Here is a 23,232-nt window from a genome sequence, read left to right as displayed (position 1 = left end):
TTCTGGTTGATTTGCCACTGTTGTTCGTGAAGAATCACCCGTGAAGACATCACCTAGACTTGGCTGCATGCCAGGCGCCTGAAGCACTTCTTCAATGATGTTATTTACACGTCAAGATACAGTGCCCCGCGGCCTGGGTGACATATTCATAGAATTCCACCCAAACTAAAAATGCTGTCTGGCAAAAAAAAATATTAGTGTTTCGGAGGTTTTGGTGATGTTGTGCTAAATTTTTCAAACTTGTGATATATTTGTGGTTGGCAGACAGTGAACGTATATTGATGAATTGTCAACCCTTGTGGTTGTCTCAGCCTCCGGTAGCCAGGGGCAAGTCTGACGTTTCATAATGACTGACTGACTTGCCAATAATATGGTAAACAAACTGCTATCTTTGAGTAAACCTCACAGAAAAGAGAGGATTGTCCAAAATTTTGATGCTTTGAGAATGAATATATTTGCGATGACGACTCTGGATACAGAACAAAGCTGTCATAGAACTCTTGTACACCACCGTACCTGAACAAATTGACATGTAGTCTGCTTATATTGCCTGAGGGGGAAGAAGTTAAAAAAAATGCATACTTTAGAATTGGAGTTTTTTTAAAGAGGTTCGTTTCTTCATGGGAGACCTGAAAAGGATTTTGCTCGGGTGATGTTTGCAAAACAAGGCACCTCTTTTAGATCAATACGCTGCACTATGTACTTTGCTTTTACGGACAATTATCAACTTTTTGTCGTGTCTGTTTTCTCAATTCTGTGTCACGTACTTTTAAAACCAGGGCTTGTATTTGTCTCCGTCTTTTTTCACTCAGCAAATATGGACATTGCAGCAACATAAATTACAGCCTGTTTCGAGACGTCCTTTTGGGGGGGGCATGCCTTTGTTTTTCAACAGCACACTGTTAGCCTGTTCTCACCTGTTTGTTATTTCTTTGCGCACACAACACAGCAAGCTAAATCTCAAGAACCAGGACAAATGACATAATATATTTTTCCATTAAAGTGATCTACAGTGTATACTTTCGGTCTGTAAACATTACTCAGTCGATAGTGCTGTAGCTATTTCTGTTCACATATTGATTTTTTTTCTTCTTCAGTTTTATGGAATTGCACAAGAATATCTTTCATGGATTTTATGGTAATTCCACAATTAATGAGTTGTTCAAAAAACAGAATATCACCTATGGTGATATCGAACTTCTTCTCTTTAAAGCAGAAAAAAATTGCGAATCAAAATGTAGTCCAGTTTTGGTGATTTACGGCAGTTAAACCTGTCGGTTTAAAATATCAAAACTTTAATAAGAAAGGCGCCCCCTATTGGTGATATTGAGCAAGGCAAGAAAAGCCCCCCTGCTAGCTTCAAACTCCTGAAGGTGACAAGTGCATGCAATATCTCTGTAGAACTGAATTTGTAAAACGCCAAAGTATTACTATAAGAGATATTTCCGTGCAAAATTCAAGCCATCTTAAAATGTTGCTTCCTCCCAGGGGCTGTCTGAGTAATGATACTGTGTCGGTTACAAAATCAATGTGTCCATTAATTTGGACCCCGCGGCAGTGGAGGTGAGAGAGAAACAGCCAGCTTTGTTCGATGTTCAGTTTTTCCCCCTGGCTCACTCACTTCTTTCTGTGAGTGAAGTTGACTAATGGAAGCTTTTCATGGTGCAAACGAGTCGCGGAGTGAAGGAAACATGCAAAAGCTGTGATTGGCCCTGGGCCATGGAAATTTACTTTGTCAGCAAGACATGGCCATGAAAGGAAAGCTATATTATAGCTGGGGGTGGAGGGAAGGGAGAAAAATACCCTGTTATTTGGGAAAAGTCAAAGGAAAGGAAAAAGATGAGGTGGCGAAGCGTGAGGAAAAGAAGTAAAGACCCAGTAGTGCCTGGGGATGACATATTGGATGGCAGATTTCTCAGCGAGCGAACGGAACAATTCCCCCGCCATCATCAGCGGTCTAGGACAGTCACTTAAAGTCGCTGCCGTGGCAACTAATTACACCGCAAAAGTAGAGGGAAATGAGGCACATTGTCTGTGAGACACACTCAACAGACACAAGTTGCATTATCCGAGTTGTGCCTTCCGGCCACTGATGTGTCATCTTTTGTGGGCATCAGTACAAGATACTAAATATAGCCCATCAGTAATGCAGGTATATCTGGCTTGTTCTCACCAGAGTTTGTTCACATGGACAGCACATAACAGTCCTTGGAAAATCAAATAACAACTTATTGTAATTTTTTTTTTCAATCGACTCTTGCATTTTCCATCCTGTATATTGGAAATAGATTCATGTTTTTTCCACTTACCCAATATGACCACACAGAATATACTACCTGTCCTTGATTGATTTACCAATGAACATTTCAGATAATTTTTCGGGGGAAGGATAAAATTCTTTTGATGTCATTGTTGGGAACAGAACCATCATATTTATTCCTGTCCCAACAGTCAATGGTATCATTGATTCTCTGTTGATAAAAGCCTGGTGTATTTGACCCTGAGGTATTTATTGAACTTTTTGTGAGTAAGGAGTAATTCTTTCAGGAAAGAAAAGGTTGAGTATTCATTAGACAATCCATACTGTGCTGTTTGATGTTGGCGGAGCAGAAAAACAGTGTGTAATGAACTCTGAATAAAATGAAACAGCAATTACGAGAAGTTGCTGTTATGTCATTCCTTGGAGACCACCAGGGAGTGATGTCTTTTACAATTTTCCTTTTATGGTAACACTGGTGCTGATATTATTCAGCAAATTTCAACTCACAAATAATTTTGTATTAGTTAATGATTGTATGCATGTATCTCTCAGCCTGTTTCTCAAATCTCAGACAAAGAAGAGTTTATCTGTGCATAACTTGAACTCACTTCATACTGTTAGGCTGAACAGTCTTGTCAATCTTGTATGTTATCGGGAATATGCCGCGCTATACTATCTTCTCATTCAAAGATACTGTTAATTGCAAAATGTCATGTATTATTATCGAGTCACTGCATTGTAGCCATCTATCCCCACTTTACCATTCAGAACCCTATCTATCTAGCCTGCGTTTCCACCACATTACCTGTGCATAGAAACATTCACAATGAGGTTTACAGACCGGCTGAGTAGCCATCCTTGAACCACTCATATCTAGTCCCCTTATCTTGTATGGCCTTAATGACAGGGGTTAATCCTTTCAGGGGGCAATTTGTCTTCAAATTAACTCCACTCTTCCTTAATAGCACATAATAACTGGGTAGGCGATAATGCACATGGCCCAATTCCCGCCTACCAAAGTATATACTTGAAAATCCGAGTAAAGAAATTTAAGGTGTTTAAATGGTTAGCCAGATTCAAATGAGGCACACAACACTGTATAGCAACAGCTAGGGATCACTTGGCAATGTACACAAATGTAAACATGCACAGACACACATACAGATACACTCAAACTTGAAGGTAGTGGGCACTAGTCAAGTTTCACAAAGATATTGATGTTTTGTTAATTTGTTTTAAACAGGTAATAAAGCTAGTAATATGTAAATGATTCTGCATTAATTAGACGTAAAAAGAGGAATGGCAATGGAAATCATTGCTTCCTCTGTGCATAGCAAGCCTCATAAACTTTTATTCTTATTTTTGGAAGCTTGTGCAACTTTCAGTCTGAAGCGTTTGAGCCTGGCCTCTCGACCTTTTATATCTGATTCTACCATAGTACTATATATCCATTCCAAGTACTTTGTTCCCAAGTCAAAGAGTAAGTACACACAAGCAGAGATCTAACACAGGCATTACATCCAGCAGGTGCGCCCAAACTCCAGTTGATCAAACGATGGTAAGGATCTTAATCAATAATAGGATATCTTTGGAATAGGCTAAGCAATTTGTACAGACTGCATTTAAAAAAAATCAGATACATGAATGTCATCGTGCAAAGATCAAAAGCCCAGCCTTGGTCACACTAAGACCCAACTTCCTTTTCCATTCCAATACTCATCTTAAAATAGATATGAAATCTTTCCAGCTTGTCAATATGGTGTGCTGAAGTGTACACCTGGAAGGCTGATTTTGAAAAGACTAAAACTGTCTTCAGTGTTTCTACAGCAGAGCAAGGAAAATAGATTTGTGGTGATGCAATCTCAAGCAATCCAGAATACTTTTTCGGCTTAGTGTACTTTTCATCATTTCTTAAATTACAATTAACTCCAGATAATTTAACTAATTCTAGTATTTTTGTCTGTAATTACATATTGACCAAATACAGAATAATTTTGATACCCAAAATTTACTTCTCTGTCGTAACAAGAAATTCAAGAAAGGTTTAACGGTTTTTGACATATCTTTTATCTACATGCAACAAGAGAGAACAAACACTAAGTTGTAGCATTCTTTTTTATGATAGTTTGATAGGTAATGATTTTGGAACAATAGTCTCCTCTCTCTCTCTCACTCTCTCTCTTTCTCTCTCTTGCTGATTTTGTCATTACTGTCTAAAGAACAATATATTGTTGTCAAATTTTAATATGTATACTGTTCTGGGTATGATGGTATTCAGAGAATAAGATGATTATGACATTTGCAGCATCAATCGATGGTGGAATCACTGTCGCAAAATCATACAATTTTGTAAACATATACATATCCATTAGCTATGTGTGTGTGTTGTCCGTTACTCTACTACTTTGCCTGTTTATGAACCTTTTATGCTTTGGCGTTACTATTGATACATTCAAATTTTACAACATCAAAAACCACATTGTTATAATAGCTTCTTTTTTTCCTTCAGAATGTAGTGATGTTGAAATCAGTATAGTTTGCCTGTTGTTTTGTTCATTTGCACGATAATCTTCCTTGATTGTTAAGGTGCACCAAAAGCAACCACCTTACATTTCATCTGAAGTGATGAAAACAGTGATCGTCAATCAACATAGTGGATTTAAGTTAACCATGCATGCATATTTAAATACAAATTTGCATATTAAATTATGCATGTAATTGATAATACTACTGATACCTTTTGAAAAGCATTTGTCCAGACAGGTGTTGCATAGTTTATCAGTCATCGTTTCCAGAATGAGTCAGGGAACCAAATTGTGTTAGCATAGGTAAATTTTCAGCAAGTATTACCTTTCTAAAACCGTGCTGTATTATAGAAGAACATGTTATATCTCATTTTGCTAAAAAGAGTGGGACACTGCTGAGATTTGGTTCTTCATACTGATTCTCAAATTGTTAAGTGCACATGATGGTGCATGTGTAACTGTGAAAAGAGTGTACTATAAAAAATTACTATAAAAAATTTTAAAAATTCTGCCATCGTTTGCGAGAAGGAAAATAGACGACAAGATCAAACAGTTAAGTATGAACAAAAATATTCTCTGGTTCTTCTAGGAAATTAAAATCTGAAGAGATGCAAGATACCATATGAAAAGTTGCCACAAAGCAGTTTCCTGTCCTCCCCAAATATGAAAAAGTGGTGCTTCCCCTTTATAGGATATTAGTTATTCCCGAATACTTGCTAGCACAATCATTTGATTATTCGCACAATAACTGTCCGAATATTAACGATGTAGACAAGATACTGTGCACCCTCGACCCCTGCCCCTCTTCATGAATCTATTAAACTTCCGATGTTGAAGTTTCCGATCTGATTCTGATCAACCTGATCGAGCGCGCAGTTCATAAAACAGAATTTTCTCTCGACAAACAAGCCTTTGCCCCTTTATTTCAAGTCATAGACAGCAAAAACTCCAGCATTCGATAATGCTCTGCATTTTCAAGTCTAATACGAGAAGATAATGAGCTAGAAGACATCTTTCCTTGGTATCATCGAATCGCGGAGACCGAGTGATGTTTTCAACCAACCGCTGCAAGCATAGTTAGAAACGATGACGCCACTACAATCGTCTCCCGCTTATGGGATCCGACATGTGTTGCACGGAATTCGGAAGTGGAGTGCGTCATTCTTTGACAAGGCCGGCACTTTCGAATTCGATTGAAAGTTTGACGGCAGAATTGTCGTGAGAAACACATTGCTTTTCAAAACTCTGTAGCTGGGCTAATTTGATTTAATTCTGGCACGGGGAAATCACGACGTTGGCCAGAACTACGGATGCGCAATACGTGTATCCTTTAACCATCCGGTTTGTGGTTCAGTTTCATTTTCAGTGAAAATTGTAGAGGTTACATGGGAAAAGTACCGTAGGGAACTTTTCCGTTTGCGTAGGGGATATTGCGTCTTGTCCATTACCGGTTCACAAAATCGAAATTCAATACGACCTTCGCTATGATGAAGGTTCACTTTTATGCACATGAGCACGAAAAACCGCTGACTCTCAAGCTCTCCTTTCATATCGCTCACCGCTTCAGCTTCCGCAGGCTATCATTCATGCGTACGTCATGCCGAGTTATCACCTGACACGGAAAGTCCGTTGCCTGTCCTGAGCGTTGACGCCGTGGGGTTACGGGAAAAGGGAACAGTGTGATGGATAAAATATAACCACTGAACAAATAAACAAAATTAGGACTGTGTAAACAGCGAGAACGCGAGTGGAGAGAAAGTCCCGCTAGTAACTTTTTTCGCGTTAGCCTACTCCAGAGCGATACGAAAGTGCAATTTTTCCCCTACTACATCATAGATGTAGATTCCGATGTTTGTGTCCAATTAATCTGACTAGTGGCATTATTTACTTTCGTTTTCGCCGCGTTCTTCCCCGAGCCCTATAGTGAAAAGACTGGCATTAAACGCCAAATGTACGCCGTGAATTAATTAGTGGGTGTTCACCATGGCAACTGAGCGCGCTTATTGTGGGCAGGCGTGTGCAGTCTCAGGTAGTCAGTTGTCGGCGTGGTACCCTGAAAGCGGTACGAGCGTACCTCTATCTTCCGATGTAGCATAGAGCTGGTGTCTTAAAAAATAGAACCTGGAAGTGTATGTGACCTAAGTTAAGACGTTAGCCACGAGCGGTTGGATTCGTCCATTGTGATGAGCCGAATTTATTTTTATTGAATAGTTGTCATTGCCCATAGCAGACGTTATCACAAGGTTGATTTTGCTTGTCGATATAGAAGGGAAAATCAGAATCGAGGTTCTTGATACTTTCGGTTGTTGTTAAGTCAACAGTCAGGCCCATTGAACCAAATGCAGTTAGTAAATGAACAGAAATGTTGCCAGTAGTTGTATAATTAAGCGTGCATTCAAGGACAGTGATTGCTATAAAAACATTTGTTGGTGACTCTGTGAAATACAATAAACCTGCCAGATAGATGATACAGACGGACCATAACCAAACTTTGCGAGACGTCTTCATCCAAAAGATTATTTGAAAGACGACTGGATTAAACAAGGTGTCAAAAATGAAATTCGGATATTTTACGAAACTTTGCCACCCTTATTGGGGGGGGGGGGCAATCAGGAGGAAGTTGAAAATGAAGATGGAAGGTGATAGGATGAAAGACGGGGTACACATAAACATACAAAAGTCATCCCAACATGTATATACATTTGGCTAGTCTTGGTGTCAGATATAGAGTCGTACTTGAATGAGACAATTTTGTATTCCAAAGACTAATATGAAGGTATATCAGAACAACCTATTTGTCGGTATTATTTTTGCTTCCCTCCATCTCAAAGTTGAAGGAATGTCCCTTATAGCCGCTATTTTATTAAAATAAACAAGCCACAATGTGTCTTTTCTTCGGGCCATTCGAAATATGTAGGACTTCTTGGCCATGGTGTAGGCTAGCGTACATCGTATAGGTCCTGGACTAGTCGAAATATATCTCATTCGCCCCTGAAGGGCCAAAGCATAGCTTTAGTGTGTCATATGCCATTTCATTGCAACAATCCCCAACAACTCCGAGTCGGTAGGGGAGATTCCAAGCTATTCTGACTATAATTTGCAGGGTATCCTTTTATATCTCAAACTTTGCAAAATTATCCACTACATGAAAGGAATATTCAATTTACAGCCGAACATTTCAATTACTGTTCACTCCCACAGATAAGATAAAGAGTTCATTTTTACTCCCCCCGAATAATGTGAGTTTAACAGCCGATTTGGTGCGCGGTGAGGTCGACCCCATCTGCTGCTCCGCGATAAATCATGTGCCATCGATCTCGTTCAAATCACCCAGTCTACATTTCCGCAATTTTTGGCCTTCTCCACTTTCCCCGGGGGACGGCATTGCATTCTCACGTGTTCCCTTGCACCCGCATCTCAGCCATGTGTAACTCAAGTTGCCCAGAAATTCTCTGAATGCAACGAATCAGAATTTACAGATGTACTACTTTCGCCGAACGGTATTGGTTTTCACATTGCGAGGAAATCTCTTCAACGTCCGCATACAAAATTTGCAATGCATCCTCGCAATCTGTATTACTACACGCAAGAGGGCTGATCATCTTCTCCGTTTTCCTTTGTGATACCGTACACTTTTGAAGTAGAGCATACGTATGCTTGTTTTGGTGCCCACTACCCCGAGGGTAACAGCTGTTTCCTGCTCCAACTGAAGTACTGTAGCGTGGCTTATGCGTAGCCGACCCCCCCCCCCACTCCCTCCCAGCTGATCAGCACAGGGGGTGCAAAAATTGTCGAGTGTTAAGAGGGAGTGGGTGACGCCGAGTTGCAAAATGAGAACCCAGCGCACATCTGTCCGACGCAGCTGTGGTTCCCCCAAAGACCCGAGTTCGAACCGCTTCAGTCTTGAGGAAGAGCCACGGTAGACGTCTCCCTCAGGGAACACAAGCGCATCGAATGAGGAATGTAATCCTCACCGCCGGCATATTCTGTGACTGGAAATGCAGTCTACCCACGCTCCGCTGAAGGTAACTCGAGTTTCAAAGGACTCGGGCTCTGAGGCGACGGTAATTCGATCGCTAGATCTGCAATGAATTTTCTGGTGCTGACGTATATAGTTACATTCCAGACACACTGCACCGGGGTTCTCCATGGCGCGTCGTTAATGGCACTTCTTCTCCTATTCCTAATTACCCCGCCCAAAACGCGGGATTTGTGCGATTGCTTCGAGCGTGACCTGGAGGGGATTCAAAGGGGGGAGGAGGGTTGGGGAACTAAAGTTTTTCCCCTCGAGTTTGCTATCTCGGCTCCTGGGCTTCGGTTACGTTTTAATTACCCAGGTCATCTTGTGCATCGGTCAGGTTACTTCAGAAATCGCTCGATGACGTGAAAATGCCCGTCTCGGGCGAAAAACAGATTGTTCACATCGGATATCGCCAACCGAGACATGAAAGTTATCTCGGGTTACCATTATATTGCAGAGGTCGCCTCGTTTTGTTTAGACGGACGTGCTGTTCGGAAACGGGTGCCTCTGCGTTTCTTTCAGCGTTGTCAGCCATGCGAGAAAAATTATGGAGTTTCGAAATTCCACGCCAGTCCTGTCACCCCTTATTCGCCAGTTAAATTCCCTGAAAAGACCTATTCAAACTTTATGTCATTCAGGCACCCCCACGGACTTGAGCCCTTCTTTTCAGCGATCAGTTGTTAAAACGGATGTGAGTGCACCGGGGGCACCTGGTCTATAAAGTTCTGCCAAACTACTGTACTATATTTAGCAGTTCAGGGAATGCCCGAGGCCGGTATTCGGCACAAGCTACACAGAAATAATTATTTGGAGAGAGGGTGTCCATTTGGATTCGTGCAACTTCGAACCGACATTCAAGGTGAAGGTGAATCGGCCACACCATCAATATCAAGCTGTTTCAAAAGAAAGCAGGCGGACATGAGAGGCTAATGTGTTGCATTAGTCTATAGCGTAAGTTTTACCAGTTATCCTACGCAAATTGCAAAATCTCGAAATCTCGCGAAGATATGGGAGAGGCAAATGTGAACGGTAACGTCAACCTTGCGGAATATTATTAAAAAAAGACTTGATTTGATCGAATGTACTGAGTATCGCCGAGATACAAATTTGTCTTTCACACGAATTGATTTGTAAGTGTTCATACGTTGAATAAATTCGATGCAGTCCGTTTTCGTTGCAGGAAAAAAAACGACACCCAACGCAATCATACAACAACACGGTCGATAAAGACATGGCGATTTCAATTTCCTTTCCAATATCAACTTCGCGTAACGAACCGCGCTGTCGAAAGGCAATATATGCTGAAGTAATCCTGGACTACGGCCGTTGATTGAGATGCGGACCCTCATTCCTATCAGGGAGCTTCAGCCTGAGGGACTTCGTCTCATCTCAGATCCGGTTTTCGGGGGGGGGGGGGTGAGGGGTAGGGCAATACGACGGATGAATCCTCTGATATAGGGGATATTTGGCCAGAGATGTCATTACCCAAATGCTGTAATGAATGTCACAGGATTATCCGTCGAATGGTTTAATGTCCGCGGTTTTACATTTATATTTTCGATATGTGCAAGATTTAGACACACGGTACGCATTTTCCTGTAGTTTGTAAACTTTTCCGATCCCTACATCAATGTGAACATGCCGTAAACCTTTTTTTGCTCGTCGCGGAACGCCGGAGTCCTGGTTCGGAGAAGCAGCACCACGCTTGCATCGTATGCGCAAATTCGTACACACACATTTACACATATTCGAGCTGTATTCGACAGCGTTTTCGTGGCATACACTGGAAAATACATTGCTTGAAAAAAATAAAGATTTGCATGAATCCCATCAGAAAACAGTAGAGTTTCCGGGCAGGTCTCGGGCATCCAAGAGTCATAACGACACGACCCGTTAGACGTTGCCAAACGACAGACTCTCAGGGGAAATGCCGCGATTCACACGACCCAACCCCGTGCTCATTTCGTAGATGACACGCCGACTAAAATTAGATGACGTACGAGATGTGTGTTTTGTCAACGATTCTTTTGCAGGCTGTTTAAGTAGCCAGGGGTTTCCTAGCAGGGGATGAATTCAATACACCATGGCGATGGCTATTGAATCTTCAATTGCCACAGTCTGTATTTTAGGTGCAATTGGCCCATGATGAATTACCCTTGTAAGTTATAAAGGTGTCTCATCGTGTTAAATCACTCGGTCACCAAGCCAACCTATTTTGATTCTCCAATAATGATATTTAAACTTCCATATTGCCACTCGCGGTTTTCCGCGCTGACGAGACGGTTGACTTGCGGCGTTTTTTTATTTTTACGTTACGACCATCGATCCATGCAGACATTTTGTTGTTGTTTTCGGGGGGGGGGGGGGGGGGGGGCTCGAGCCCTCGCGAAAGTCTCTCACATTATTATCGTCCATTATTGGTAGAGATTCGTAATGGATTTTTCATTAGACCTGTTTATCCGTGGCCCGGGGCCTTCCTTTCTCGTTCATCCTCGTAATACCCTGTAGCTTTTGTCCAACCATACTCGCCTCTTTCCGAAGTAGACTTGCCAACGGCAGCTGCGCTGTACACTTTTATCTGCTTCTCCCCTTCTGTTTGCTCGGCCGTATTTTACATTCGGTGCAGTCCTTTGATTGGCGAGCATTTCCTTCTCCGGTGAAGAGCCGACGCCTCAAGCCATGCAATCAATTCGTATACTGAATGTTAATATCTCGGCTATTTCCGTCGACCAAATGATTTTCCATAATACTCATATTTCGGATAGTGCGCTGATTACAGAAAAGGGGGAATAGATCGCGCCGAACGGGAGGCGGACAAAAAACCTTTACTTTTTGAAATAGTCTGAGCCGTTCGTTTTTACCTTTGGGCGATCAGTGACGGTGTCAACAGCTGTGCCATGCGCTCTGTAACCTGGTCACTGCTACTACGCAGGTGAAAGTTATCGAGAAAGATTGGGAATAATGAATCGCCGCTTACTTGCGGCGAACTCACAAGTGTGTCGGATGCGATGATTCTGAGCCGTTCCCCACGTAATGGTTGTTGTTACACAGTACTGCTGACGAGCTTTGAGTGGTGTAATTCACATGAGGAAAACTTAGAGCACGGCTCCGAACATTTACATTCATTTCACAATGGGCAAAAATGAGAAGAAAATGTGACTTTTTCCTTCCTTGGAGAACCCGGCCAACTGCGTCACTGTGCCTTTCAGCAGAATTCTAGCCCCGGGCTGTACTCGTTTTAGCATATGTTCCATTTATTCAAAGGGGACATTGTACGGAGCGAAAAACATGTCGCGCATACAAATATCTCGGTGTTGAAGCTTTGCGCTGATAGCTGTTTTTTGTACATGGAGAACAAAATATCTAGTCTTGTTCTTGCGCTTCCTCCCTCACTCATTGTATGGTTGCCATGGCAATCACGCGTGTGTGCGTGTCTGTCCTTCTCTCTGCGTGTATACCAGGGTGTGTTTTCGAAATCCACTGGTTCTAAATTTGGTAAATCCTGATATAATATTATGCCTCGCATCCCTAAGCACTGCGTTCGTACTGGTAAATGCATATGGCTCTTAATTCATCAGAACTGGTACACGCGTCATGCGGGTAATTGTGATTTTCCCCTTGCATTCACGGTAATAAATCAATAATGAGACATGGGCATTTCCATGGATCACCGACCTTCTCACATCTATGGCCGGTCACCGAAGCGATGTAGGGTGGTCAACTTGAAGATAGCGGGTGGGGAATCTGCAAAGCAAAAATTGCTAAAAGAATTGCAGCCTTGCTTAAAATATAAGTTTAATGCACATTAAAAGCGCCCCAAGCAAGTGAATTTCAGAAAAGGGTAGAACAAAGGTTTTCACCTCATGCTAAATCCGACAAAAATTCTCTACTTCTGGAACGTAATGAAGTCATCCGTAAATCGACATTCTGCCCCCCCCCCCTTTTCAAGATCCTATGGTCCATCCCGGGCTGGGTCCATCCCGTAAGGTTGTGGCATGTGTAAGGGATAGACTATGACGGGCTGATCAAAAATGTAAAACAAAATCTGCAAAATGAAAAATGGTTATTTTTTAAATTCATGCTGGTTAAGTATAAAAATCACAAGAAAATGTGAAATGTTGTACAATAAATGTGTATCCTCTGCCTCCAATGACATAAAACGTCAAATCTTAGAAGGTGAAAACTTGTATTTCCTCAATATTGTAATCACCGCTCCGAGATCCGGATGGCCCTCCCTAAGTAAATGAGTTTCGGTCATTGCATCTTTCGTTGCACGGTTTGCCAAGACCACGGCATGCACTGACATGAATGCTTCCAGTCGGTCCTGCGCGGCCAAAGTTGGCTATAGCTATCTGTGGGTTGAGCGCTCAGGGTTGCATCATGAAAGATGTCCCTGTTGCCGGCTGCCAGAGGCTATACCTTGAAACTAATACGGCCACAGGCCATGATACAGCGAATGTGTTATCTAATCGATGGTTTGTTACGCCGAATAGAGTAATGCAAAAATCTTGTTGCATTTTCGCTTTGAATTCGAGAGTTTAATTACAACATTCCGCAAACGCTACATAGCTACAGTATAAACTGATATTGCACGCTCGTCGTGCATTTTTTCCTCCGAGTTGACTGGGTCCCAGTCCGCCATAGAATATCAGACTCGAAGATTAAGGCAAACGATTTTTTTTTTTGCAATTAATGTTTAATACTATATTTTGTCTCCTCTCAACTTGTGGTCATTTTCAACCACTCATCACGTTAATATGATAAACTTTGGTCCAAAAAGGGCAGTGGCGGCATCCTCTGCTCCGATGTCATAAAACGTTGTTCACGAATATTGTTAATTAGAGCGTTGAGAATTGGCCAATGGCTTTGCTGTTTGTCACGACGGCGGCTCTCACTGAACGGTAGTTGATCACTTATTCTTTGCCCTTGCGGCACGTTTCGTTTTAGACGTGAGTGTAATATTGACGCGGTGAAAACTTTACAAGTACACGGACAATATTGCTGTCCTGTCTCCACTGTCAGCTAGGCTTGAATAATTACCGGAAAACCCTCGTGCTATTATCCTGAACTCACCGTCGGCTAAGACCGTACTGACAAAAACTGAGATTGGTGGCTCTACCGGTTTCCTTTTTAGGCGGTCGATTTTTTTTAACGTTCCATCATTCAGGCGTGTAGCCCTCTTACACTAGTAGCCACAGAGTGCAGTGGCAACACCGCCTCCGGTGGCGCGTGACGTCACAGGAATGATGATAGTGATAGTGCTGGTGACGTAGGTATTATAGTATGCAGAGCACGTATTGTCCGTATCACAAGGGGACCATTCGGCCGGCGTAGTTTCCGACAACAAATATGCTATGAAAGAATAGTTACTCAGACACCACTGCTGATTTTGCCGTCTCTATTCGGCGTTCCCTACTCAATGCATACAATATGGAAAGTTGTTTCCATGGTTACTCGTGAGTGCGTTTTCATAATCGATCACTCCAGGAGCAGCGCCAGGGGCGAGTTATTGGTAAACTACCGTGAACGGTGGTGCTATTTGCTCGGCGCTGCGATTACAGTGTTTGATAATGCAGAGGGGAACCAACGCTGTAAAATGCTGTGGCTTTTTTTCACATGGACAGCCGGCAACAGTAATATCAGACATTTTCAAGGCATGTACACACAGGGATTAAAGTGAACAAGTATTGCTTCACATCATAAATATAAAAGGTAAATAAATCATCGTATGGAAGTCGTGACTTTACAGTGTTGTCAATCGGCGACTTCTGATGAAATCTCGTTTTACGATGTTTGTGTTTTGGAGCAATGCGAACGGTTCCCGCTAATTGGTACACGTCACCCAGTAATCATTAACATGTCACGCGTCTGATAACAGCACAACTATCTCCACGGCTCTTTTTTCCTCTGCCCTTCCGTCATCGCCATGGCAACCGAGAAATCCCCTCTGAGCAAGTCGGCAGTAGATAGCTTCATATCGGCGTGTGACGTGCTGAATCTCCCACCCTCTTCAATTCGCCTTTATTCCAGAGTGTTTCGGTGTCCACGGAAGCGCTCGATGGCGAGGCAATATTTTTTACGACGGCGAGGATGAAATTGAAATTAAAAGCTAATTGCTGGCTGACCAACATCTGGAAATTTTATGGAGTTCGTTCTAATAGAGGCAGAAAAAAACGCTAATATTTGTCATGCTTTCGACTTGGGTTGTCACCCGATATATCTGCTCCACAATTTTCAAAGGGTGAAATTGAAGCCGCCCTGTTTTGACCACTTCCCTCGTGCTATCCGGTTTCAGTGTATAATTAGGAAACCGTGATGTGACTGTGAAGGCTAGTGCGGTATGTTTTACTAGCACGTATATACAATACGCATTCCTCTCACTGCGCACGTGAGTGAACTAGGAATGTGAAAACGCGATCCTACTTAAGTCGTCGGCGCATGTCATTACGCATGCTCACTAGCCCCACTTGCCTGTGAAAGATTTTTGAAGCAAGTCGTGCAGGCATATCCTCACACGGTCAGTAACTGTGACGGAGCAGCAGCTGTTTGTGATCGACGCTTCAGTTCGAATAACGTAACAGGCACCGACTGCATGAGGTAGAGTACTGGTCGAATTGTGGACTCAATGGTATTATGAATATCTAGACATTTCGCCGTATCCATTAGGAATGTCCCTTCCGCTCAGAATGCATCGACAACATTGTTATTTGTGTGATTTGCCGAGAACACCATGGGCTATGCTACATGACTTCTCCGAACCTGTCTGCCGCGGCTGTGTGAATTATGAGGGACCTGATCGCATAGAATTGGTCATCGAGGCAGCGCGTCAGATGAAACGCGCCCATGGTTTCCAGGACAGTAGACCAGTTCACAAAGCACCTCCGCCACCTCATGGACCACCCAATCACGGGCACCATGGGCCGCCACCTCAGGGTTTGCCACCCCGTAACGTAAGTGTACACGAAAGCGGCAGTCAAATGGAGAACAGTGCCAGGCCACCTTTGGCACCGCATATCGCGCCTCATGTTGATCGCTACCCAATTCACGACAGGTCGCGAAGTCTCCACGAGTACGCACCCCAACATCAACGCCTCGTGGCCAACGGACCGGGCAATTTTCACGGTGAAGACGTAGCAGAAAGTAACAGACGCAGCCCTGCTATGGTCAGGGGTAACCCTCACCCACCTGGTGTCCCGATTCACGTCAACAACAACACGGCGGCTATTCCTCCGGCCCCGAGACCAACCCTAGGACCACCGCCCCCAACATCAACGGCGAGCAGTGTCAACAGCCATACCAGCGGCAACAACAAGCGACCATTGCCGGAACGAGACCGCGAATCTGATCGCGAAAGAGACGACGAAAGCTCGAATAACAGCGACACCGAGCGTCGTCTTGGTGAGGACACGTATAGTCAAAGACCCGCATTGGTAAGACAAACATTAGCATCGCTTTCTAACTGTACACCCTTTGAAATCCGTTTCAAAAAGGATCACACTCTGGTCGGTCGGGTGTTTTCATTCGACGCGAGTTCTAAGCCTGGCCTGGACTATGAATTGAAATTGTTCATCGAATATCCGCTCGGCTCGAACAGCGTGTATTCGAGCGCATCAGGTGTTGCGAAACAGATGTACCAAGACTGCATGAAAGACTTTGGCAAGGGACTGTCGTCCGGTTTCAAATATCTCGAGTACGAGAAAAAACACGGAAGTGGCGACTGGCGTGTACTTGGAGACTTGCTGCCTGAAGCGGTGAGGTTTTTCAAAGAAACCGTCAACCCAGAAATGCTACCTCAGCCGTACATAGACGCCAGCTATCCGATGTTGCCAAGTGCAGTCCCGACTACTATCGCGCGACACATCCCAAAGGTAAAGAAACGAAAGTCGTCGCCAGGTCCCGAGGGCGAAGGTGGCAAACTAAATGATGAACAGCACCAGCGACAGCAGTGGATACAGAGCCAAGCCGAAGCATTGAAACTGACGATGGCGTCGACGGGCTATTCGGGGAACTCCGGGCCGCCAAGTTCATCGGTTTCACCGGTCAGTAACCCCACTTCTGGCACGCCACCGGAGACAGCGAGCACAACCCAAGGGGGCGGACCATCTCCGATGGCAGCGCTGATGTCAGTCACAGACAACCTGGTCACACCGATATCACCTGGAAAGAGTCATGACACAGTGTTGGGACACATGTCAAATATCGGCCATACACACATCAATCCCCCATCCCCAAGTACAGCTCACCGGAGGGCCCTGTACCGCAGTAAAGAGCTTGGAATCATGCAGAATGCAGCCGATGCAAGCATCAGCTCGAACTCGAACAATTTGCCGGATTCTTCCGTTTCCAGTAACAGTGTACTCAAGTGCACCATATGCCATGAGCGTTTGGAAGACACACACTTTGTGCAGTGCCCATCTGTTCCATCTCACAAGTTCTGTTTTCCCTGCTCACGTGATAGCATAAAGAAACAAGGCACCGGAGGAGAAGTGTATTGTCCAAGTGGACAAAAGTGTCCCCTGGTCGGCACAAATACACCCTGGGCATTCATGCAGGGGGAGATTGCGACAATATTGGGTGACCATGAGGTAAAAGTGAAGAAAGAAAGAGAGGTTTAACTCGCTGTACTTTTGTCTTGGGAGAATTATGAACGTCTGGTACAGTAACAGTGCACATTATTTGAATTTACTACCAGGACAAGAAAGGACAGTGAACGACAAGAGGGGTAAAAAAAAAAACCAGGCAACACTTTTCACTGAGCTACTGTGTTATTAGTATACTCTGCAGATGGTTAGAAAGAAGTTTCTTGTCTCAAGTGTATACATAATATCGGCTGTTTTGCTCCATTACATCGTATTGTACTCATCTTGCTAACCAGGGGCGGATACTAAGCTTTCCCTTTCAGAGCCTCAAGGCATTACCGCCTCACCTGAAATCCCCAAATATACACAAGGCAAAGAGGAAAAAAAAAAGAAAGAAAACGTGAGAAAGTAACTCTGTGCTGGAAGAGTAGTCATTGAAGACAAGTGAAACATAATCCTGTAATCGGAGAAGCCAGTCTTGCAAAACACGGGGTTCTCTTTCTATAGATAGTTTTGCGATCAGCCCGCCAGAGAGAGAGGGGGAGAGGTATATTTCACAAAGCTCGATTCAGCATTTGACGCTGCTGTGATCATGTTACTTGTTAGAATGTAATCATAGATTCTCGACAAAACTCTGGGTAACCGGAGAATGCCACTTGACTGCATGGAAAATAGCCTCGAAAGTTTTCCAGCTGAAACAAACCTGCTCAAACCCAAACTGCAGAAAATTGTTTTAATTCTACTTTCTGGTTTGTATTGTAATATTTTTTTTTTTGAAGGGATACCTTCTTCCGTCACATACCCATGAAACCCTGCATGGTTAGAATATCGATGTAACATGTCTAAAATTGGCCATCTGATTCATATCTTTCTGTCATTGTCTTTTTTTTATATCAATGTTTGTACTTTACAATGGTGTACAGGTAGTTATGTTACCTATGGCATACTCGACATAGTAGTATCAGTTGTCCTCTTAGTGTTGTGTGTCAGCGTCTTGATAAACGATATCGCTGTCGCCATTAATCATCCCCAGTTGTTATTAAATCAGATCAGTCAGGGGCTATGATGTCATCACAATCTGTGTCGTGTAGTCTTCTGTCAAGTAACAATCTCCCCCCCCCCCCCCCCTTTTCCTCTCCTGTGAATGCACTGGCCTTCCTGATCATTTCGGCTTCAGACGTTTTCCCCCAATTCTTGTGGGTTTTAGCTGGTTAGTGTTATCCCCTTTTGCATTAACTGTGTCGAGTAATTCCCCTTCCTTGATGAATGAAAGTTACACATGTGGGTTTAAGCATCCTTTAATGCCTGAGGCTGTCTCCTGCCCAATGAGTAGAGTGTCTAGGCCGGTGTGTTTCTTTTGATTGAGTCAGTCCCTGTGTTCACAGACCTTTTGTTGTGTACAAAAAAAAAGCAAAACGACAAAAAAAAAACAGTTGAGGCTCCTTGGCAGTTATCAATGGATGATTGGTGTTTTTCCTGTTTGTGACAGTCATTCTTTCCACCTAGTGCGCAAGCTGTTGTTCCTCTCACATATTTTACCTTCTCTCGTAAATGTCATGCAGAATGTCCGAACAACCCTAGGGCATTTCCCACATCGGGCTCCAGGACATAGAGACTGCAAAAAAGAAGCTCGTATTTTTAAATGGCCACTTTACACTTTTGTGGAGTACTTTTATCGAAACTTTACTGTGCGTAGTCTGTACACTTGGATGACCTTTCTATAGCTTGATACCTGCTATTTGCTCAACAACTCGTATGACATTTGTTAGTGCAGATTTTTTTGTTCTGTGTATCCACAATTTTTTTCTATGTAAGAACAGACATATCAAATATCCTCAGAAAATAACGTAAGGCTTTTCCTGTGCTAGTAATGCTTTCAACATGCTCAAACGATACTGCCAAATGTTGCTATATTTGATATGACCTTATATAGACGGTTATTTTCATCTCAGAAGTGTAATGGTTAAACACAGCATGAAACCCAATACTCTGTTATAAACTAGAAAAGGATATCGGAAGCCCTTTTTGGCCATTGTGCTGCGACTTCAAGCGGTCCAAAATTAGATTTTATGGAACGGAAGAGAGCAATTTACGCAATGGTTGGGCTGCTCTTTCTTTTTCTTATTTTCTGTAACCGTAACTGATTGACACCGCTGTCAAAGTACCATGGCCCTGTGTCACCCAGATGTGAAGCGGAGCGAAGGGATTGGTGACGGCATGGCTCTGGCCTGAACTAGGCTAAGCTGAAGGTCAGAGAAAAATGCCAGTAGCAATGATAACCATGGGGCGCACCACTGTAAACCGATAACGGCAATGCATAAAAAACTCAATGGTAGGACATTTCAAGGCCCGCGAAAGACATCACACAGCTACTCCCAGTGTCGCTGTCTGACACCCAGACTAATGAATTTTTCTTCTTTCAAGCTTGTTTTTCGCCCAAGCTGTTATGTGTACATTTCTGTCATAGTTGGAATACTTTTTATCCATTGTTTAGTCGTGAATCAGTCAACGTTCAGGATAACCAATTTTTGTTTTCCTGTCACAGATGTCAGTTCTTTTTCCAGAAACACAGACAAAAAAATAAATTCAAAAATGTGTATCATAGATGTTGATATAGCCGGGCCAAATCCCAATTAACAGAGTCCTCTATCATTGTTACTATGTCAGTGTTTTACAGATGTGAGAATTTTATCTTTCTTGTGAAATAAATGATCACTCCAAACCCATCATGATGTTGTGCGGTATTTTTTCATTTTTCTGAAGTCACAAGCCCTTGCTCTTAGGCCATGTACATCAAGACATGTAAATATCTGCCCCCTTTAACTACTTACAGTATATTGATTGTTGGGAATTTGGAATCCAAGTCTCTGCCCTGGTTTCTTAGATATTTTATCCCTCTTTAACCTGGATTCTGCACTGGAAATAATGATCCCACCTGGATTTCAGAAATTCAGAACCCAATGTCATCCGGTTTTCATATACTCAAGATTAATGCCTGCAAATAGTATGCATATTTAGTTCATTTAATAATTTATTCACTTCTTTTTTCTATTGATCTATTTGTTTACTTCCTGCCAGTACACATTGATTTTCAGTGATTTGTTGTCCCTCTTCAAACACTTTAAAAAAATGCCGACCAAATTTGTCTCACTTGTTGTGTAGCCTAGGAGTAAAGCGGTCGATAGAACTCACAACCTTGGCAGCTCCCCACAAGCCATGTTCACGAGGGGAAGTCTGTCCACAGGAAACCTGAAATTGAATTTTCACAAGGTTGTTTGTGATATGGCATTTCGGATCAATTGTAGACACTAGCTATGACAGACTACAAGGAGAGAGAGAAAAAAAAATCAATTTGTTGCGTATTTTTTTTATATATGTTTTTCAGGCCCCTGGGCAATCAAGATAGTGATTTTAGCACTGTAGATGATCATTAGTTTGCCTCTGGCTGACAGTGTTTGTATGCTGTGACGGAGTAGATTTCTCTAATGAATGAGTTGCTATGGTGACCACATCGTCTTTGATGATGATGATGATGACGATGGCGACAGCAGCAGAGGTGGTAGTACGAGCAATGTGGGAGATGAAAAGAAAATGGCTGCATCTTTCAGTCTGCGTACATTCTATCAATCTGAAGGCTTAAGATGATGTACTGATGAAAATCATCTCTCCTAGTGAGGTGAAGATGGCTTCTTAAATACTTTTCGTCTCCATGAACCTGATGTAACGGAGAATAAAACTTCAAAATTGTATAACGGTTTTTGAAACCTCGCTTGAAAAGAATGCATATTGATAGGTGTTTGTATTTGTTTTGGTCATCTGAAAACTAACTTGTCCCAATTTCAAAATTTTAAAATGTTATATTGAGTTTTCGTAAATTGCAAGAAAAAATGACAATAAGTCTACCTTGGAATATCAAACCAGCAAGTTCCGCAGGTTTGATAGTGTGAAAATCAGGAAAGCTTGGGATTGGTGTGAACTAGAGTGGTAGCAGAAGGAAAATGGCTGATTGAAAGAGATAATCAATAAAACAACTCTTTTTCTCAGCGCTCAATACGCAAGCAGAGTTTGTTTTCTTCCACCAAATAGTAGCAGAATATTGTATAAAACTGTGCGTGTCTCGAAGCCATTAAGATCGAAACTGGTTATTCTTCTATAAATCAGTGGTGAACATTTTGATATCTTGCAGGCAATAACAACGCTGAAACTCTGTGCCTATTGTGAGCGCTTTCTGTATAAAATGCTGCATGATAAGGCATTGATTTCTTTACATAGCTGGGTTTTTTGTTTGAAAAAAAAATTCTGAATAGGTTTGAATGGTGTTCGAGTGGCCGACAGAAAATTCAGCTAGCTCGGTGCCAAACAGCACAGGCGCTGTCGGTCGCTGTGATCTTCCTTCTTGCTTCTTGCAGACAACTTGGCCATTGTCATGACAACAGCACGGCATTTGTAGCTCTCAGCCTCTCTCGAGGGTGGAATAATGGAGCAGTAGAGGCTGGAGAGCTCGCTTGGTTCAGAGATGCAAAGTAACAGAATGATGCCCAAATTATTTCATCCCAGCCAATATTTAAATTCACCCAATCATATTGGGAAAGGTAACAAGTACTTGCCCCTCCTCTTTGTAGATTTCCCTCCCTCAAAATTAAATATTCTTGTATTCAACTGTAGTAATATAACACGGTTTTGCAATATCTCTCTTTTCAAAAGTTGCAAGACAGGGAGCAATGAGATCTTCTAGACTGAAAACTCTCTCAGCGAAATTTGTATATCTTGTCACCTCGGATGAAAACTCTAAATTTTCATTGGAACCAAGCATCATGAGTATGTAAGGTCTTTTTTAGTTGAAATTATCAGTGAAGCAATGGTTTGATTAAGAAAGATGGCAATTAGATTAGTGTGATTTTGATATTTATAATGACAGCAGCTTTAATTTTCACATCCTTGCCACCACATTTGTAATTTGAATGATTTCTACAGAGCATTTCAAAATGCTCGGTTTTCGACTTCGTCAACGTGACATGTACCAGTTCAAATTTTCTTCCCTGGCCAGTAGGGTTAACTTAATTTCAGCCGTGTGTTGCGTGTGTTATTACTGATCATGACATCTTCTATGAACTTAAATACAATACACTTACAATGTTCCCACCTATGTGAATATCATGACTTGCAGCTTGTCCAAAAAATTTGAGAAAGAATATTTTTTAAATGATTAAGTAGGATAACAGATCCTTTAAGTGAAAAAAACGAACACACAGGTCATTTTTGTTGATTTCCCTCAAAGCAGTCACTGCAAACTTACCAAGGCTTTGAGTATTGTACCTGAAAAATTAATTAACTTTTATTTCATCCACTTTTTTTGGAGTCTGTAACCCACTTTATATCTGAGAAATCACAGATGTTTTTTAGGGGTATTGAAACAGCAGTTGAACAATGATCTGATTAAATTGCTCTTTGTCTGTTGCAAAGACTGGGGACTTTATTTATCAGAGTGTAGGCCTGGCATTAATCATTAACATTTTCCAAACATGGGCCCTCCACAAGTACCAGGGTAGCCGACTACCTGTGTCTGTCAATTTTAAGCTCCTTAATCACACTCAGTCTGGATGTGCCTGCAAAGAAATGTTTCCGTTGTTACCGATGAATTGAGGGCCGGCCAGCAACAAAAATATTTCAATATGCACCCCCTGTGAATTGAACTGAGAGAGGCGTGTTGTTCAAGTGATGTGTTTTTGTCATTCGGGACAGTTCCAGTCAAAGATTCTGTTTCCATGGATTTCAGTTTATTTTCTTACGTCTGAATTTGTCACTTTTGTGTGTTTTCTGTAGTTTAGATCTTCCGAAACTGCCAAA

General features: G+C 42.4%; 2 protein-coding genes across 5 annotated transcripts in view; both read left to right on the top strand.

Annotated features, from left to right (window-relative positions):
• Positions 1–23,232, top strand: part of LOC139149818 (protein TALPID3-like) — a 98,792-nt gene that overhangs the window by 14,990 nt on the left and 60,570 nt on the right. The window lies entirely within an intron of this gene.
• On the top strand, positions 14,120–20,111 carry LOC139149817 (probable E3 ubiquitin-protein ligase IRF2BPL). Its single transcript, XM_070721808.1, has one exon. It carries the CDS (start codon positions 15,475–15,477, stop codon positions 17,419–17,421), a length of 1,947 nt encoding a protein of 648 aa, XP_070577909.1. The 5' UTR covers positions 14,120–15,474; the 3' UTR covers positions 17,422–20,111.

Source organism: Ptychodera flava, chromosome 14 (genome assembly GCF_041260155.1).
Source record: "Ptychodera flava strain L36383 chromosome 14, AS_Pfla_20210202, whole genome shotgun sequence".
NCBI classification, from domain to species: Eukaryota; Metazoa; Hemichordata; class Enteropneusta; family Ptychoderidae; genus Ptychodera; species Ptychodera flava.
Note: the sequence above shows the minus strand (reverse complement) of the source record. Positions and strands in the feature narration are given on the sequence as shown.